This window comes from Prosopis cineraria, unplaced genomic scaffold (assembly GCF_029017545.1).
Source record: "Prosopis cineraria cultivar Desert tree isolate PC_DT_omini unplaced genomic scaffold, ASM2901754v1 PC52, whole genome shotgun sequence".
In the NCBI taxonomy this organism is placed as follows: domain Eukaryota; kingdom Viridiplantae; phylum Streptophyta; class Magnoliopsida; order Fabales; family Fabaceae; genus Prosopis; species Prosopis cineraria.
In genome coordinates, this window is record NW_026555382.1 from 24279 (window position 1) to 27775 (window position 3497).

A 3497-nucleotide genomic window follows, 5' to 3' on the forward strand; every position below is an offset into this window, starting at 1 on the left:
AAATTACTGCCTTAGCCCCCCTCATTTTTTTCACTTTTGACTTTGCCCCTTCTCTCTCTTAACTGTGCATTCCTTTCCCAATTTTTTTCCCTTTCTCTTCCACTTGCATGTATGTCACCTCTTTATGGTATAATGAAGCTCTTGATCCTTTATGCTTGTCATACTCATCGATTTCATTCTTGAAATTTAAATTTTGCCAATTAAGCACTTAAAATTTTATAATTATACACAGTTAGTTCTTATTTTGTTTTTCCCTTTAGAACATAATGACTAATTTTGCATAGTTGTAAAATTTTAAGTATTTGATTGATAGAGTTAGAACTTCAAAACTCAAATTAATAATTAAAAAAAATTTAAGAAACAAAAATTTTCATTATCCCGAAAATTATTTTAAAGATATATTAATAATAAATATTTAAAATAAAAAATTATATAACATATTTGGTCATAAAAAACTGGCCCCCAACTTGGAGTTCTAGTTTCGCCCCTCGATATTTTCCTTTTTTTCTTTCGTACAAAGTTTTTTCTTTCTTTTGCCAGAGGACAAGGAAACATTTAAAAGTTCTGTCATTTCTAGCTTTTTTTTATTATTTATTTTTTTATTTTTTCAATTTTTTAAAGATTTTTATTTCATATAAATGCGTGCTGTCATCTATACTAGAAATGCTTGAATTCTTAATTACAGGACATTGATAATTTTTTTTGCATGAAAAAGTTTAAAAAAAAGTAAAAGTAACATGAAAATTCAATCCAAAAAGGGGGAAAAAAAAAAAGCAATGTGAGAATTGATATGTTTTATTACACTGGCCCCTTAAGTCAAAGTAATCCGTACGTGTGGATTCTTTTTCTCGACAGCTTTCCCAATCTCACCATTCTCATGCATCCTCACATTTTCCTCATTACATTGGATTTGGCAAGTGATCCAAATCTATTCATTCAATAAGTGTCTTAATTATTGCTGTTGTCTTTTATCAATACTTAAAAATTATTAAAATATATTTTCTTTCAAAAATTTAAAACAATTCTTATTATCAAAATACTCCTTACATATACTATCTCCTCTAAAAATTCAAGATCCGGTACTTGTAGATTATTATATGATAAAATCTCTAATAGTCATTAGATTAAACCGAACGGTTGTTATCATGCTAACTGAGACATTCATTTAATGAGTAGATTTAGGTATTTTTTCATCTTTCAAATCCAAATCCGACCTCCATCACTCTCCTGTCTCCTCACTTTATCTGGTCCCACATTCCCTTCCCACATATATAAAAAGGGAGAATTACGTTAGACGACCTGCGTGAGCTCGAGTGCACCCATATTCAGTTAATCGTAATGGAAAACCTAATGGTGCCTTTTGCTACTTCGGCTTTAGTCGGAGAGGTGTTCCCTTTCAAAGAAGAAGAAAAGAAAATAGAGGAATCTGCATTAGAGAATGGACGTTCAATGATCAGTACTCCTACCATCTCCCAATTCCATGGGGTGGATGACGCAGGGATGGCCAAAGTCATTGCTCACTATGTCCACAGTTTTACTCACATAAAGGATCACATCTTAGGTTAATTTTGTTATTTAACAATACTCTCATGTATTGACTTTCCAATTTTTGTCATATATGCCTCAAAAATATAGTCTTTAATGTATGTATATATGCAGGTTATCCAACTAATCTAGACTTCAACTACGACGCACTGGTGCAGTTGCTACGTTTCCACTTGAACAATGCTGGTGATCCATTTATTGGAAATGGTTATTCGCTGAACTCAAAGCCATTTGAGCTGTGCGTGCTTGATTGGTTTGCCAAACTATGGCAAATAGAGAAGAATGAGTACTGGGGATATGTTACCAGTGGTGGTACTGAAGGAAATTTTCATGGGATTTTATTAGGGTTAGTACTAGATTTTTTATTATTCCCATCAAAAAATCCAAGTGTAATGAGTTTTTTCTATGCGTGCGTGTGTGTGTAAAGATCAATACATATTCATTTTTTACCATACAAACAGGAGAGAACTATACCCTGACGGAATTCTTTACACATCACGGGACTCGCATTATTCAGTGTTGAAAGTAGCAAGGCTTCTTAGAATCAAGTGTGTGGTGGTGGGGACTCTAATCTCTGGTGAGATTGACTATAAGGAACTAAAGGCGTCTCTTTTATTAAACAAGGACAAGCCAGCAATCATCAACCTAAACATAGGTCTTTTTCCTCTACTCTCTCTCTCTCTCTATATTTATGTGTGTATGTGTGTATATATATATATATAACAGTGGTGTTGTTTGCTAGCAGGGACAACTTTAAAGGGAGCCATTGATGACCTTGATCTTGCACTGCAATCACTTGAGGATTGTGGTTTCACTCAAGATCAATTCTGCATTCATTGTGATGCCGCACTATTTGGAATGATGGTACCTTTTGACGTTGGGGTGAGTAGAACGGATGAAATGAAATGGAAATATCTTATTAACAATATGATACAACAAAATTTAAAGTAAATTAGGAAGTAAGAATAGAGAAATAATGAACAATATGATTAGATTGGACCTTTATTTAGTTTGTATTAGAGATTAACATGTACACTTATAGCTCGTGATAATTTATACATGGAAGTAAAAAGAAATTGATCCTGATATCATAATGCATCACTTGTGAAATTCACAGGCACCGGATATTTCTTTTAAAAAACCTATTGGAAGCATAACTACTTCTGGCCACAAATTCTTGGGCTGTCCAATGCCTTGTGGCATCCTGATAACTCGTTTAAAATACATTGATTTTCTCTCAAGAGAAGTAGAATACATCGCTTCAAGAGACGCCACCATCTCAGGAAGTCGAGGAGGCCATGCTCCGATCTTTATTTGGTATGCTCTCAACAAGAAAGGCTTCAATGGTCTTCGAGAAGAAGTTCAAGAGTGCATTAAGAAGGCGGTCTACCTTCAAGATTGCTTGAGAGACCATGGTATCGGAACCTTGTTAAACAAGTTTAGCAACACTGTAGTGTTCGAGAGGCCTCAAGATGATGCATTTGCTCGTAAGTGGAGCTTGGCCAACAAAGGCAATGTATCACACGTGGTGGTGATGCAACATGTGTCGGAGGAAATGTTAGATTCCTTTGTGAGTGAGTTTGTGAAGAATCGGTCTGGATGGTATCAAGATAATAAGAGGAAAATGCAGCCTCCTTGCGTTGCTGAAGATATTGGTGTTGAGAATTGTGCCTGTGCTTTTCACAAGATGTCAATTTCATGATAATGCAATTGTGTGGCTTCGTTCTCTAAGTTGATCACCTATTGACATTGCTTTTATTTGAACTGTATGTTGTATTCCATTTCGTTCTCTTTTTGTTTCTGGTTTGTGTTTCGGGTGGCAAGCAATTTCACTTTGTTTCTGTATGATGTTTCTTTAATTTCGATGATTGTCATCGAAGGTTGTAAGAGCTATATGTTCTATGATTTGTCAATCATTCAATAAGACTTTTAAATTTTTAGCTGATATTTTA

The 3497-nt window shown here is 34.4% G+C and overlaps 1 protein-coding gene across 1 annotated transcript; it reads left to right on the forward strand.

The window, feature by feature from the left end:
• The first annotated feature begins 1338 nt into the window (after positions 1-1338).
• Positions 1339-3247, forward strand: LOC129295127 (serine decarboxylase 1-like). Its single transcript, XM_054933601.1, has 5 exons — positions 1339-1561; positions 1660-1891; positions 2007-2200; positions 2291-2427; positions 2663-3247. Exons 1-5 carry the CDS (start codon positions 1339-1341, stop codon positions 3245-3247), a joined length of 1371 nt encoding a protein of 456 aa, XP_054789576.1.
• Positions 3248-3497: the final 250 nt, after the last annotated feature.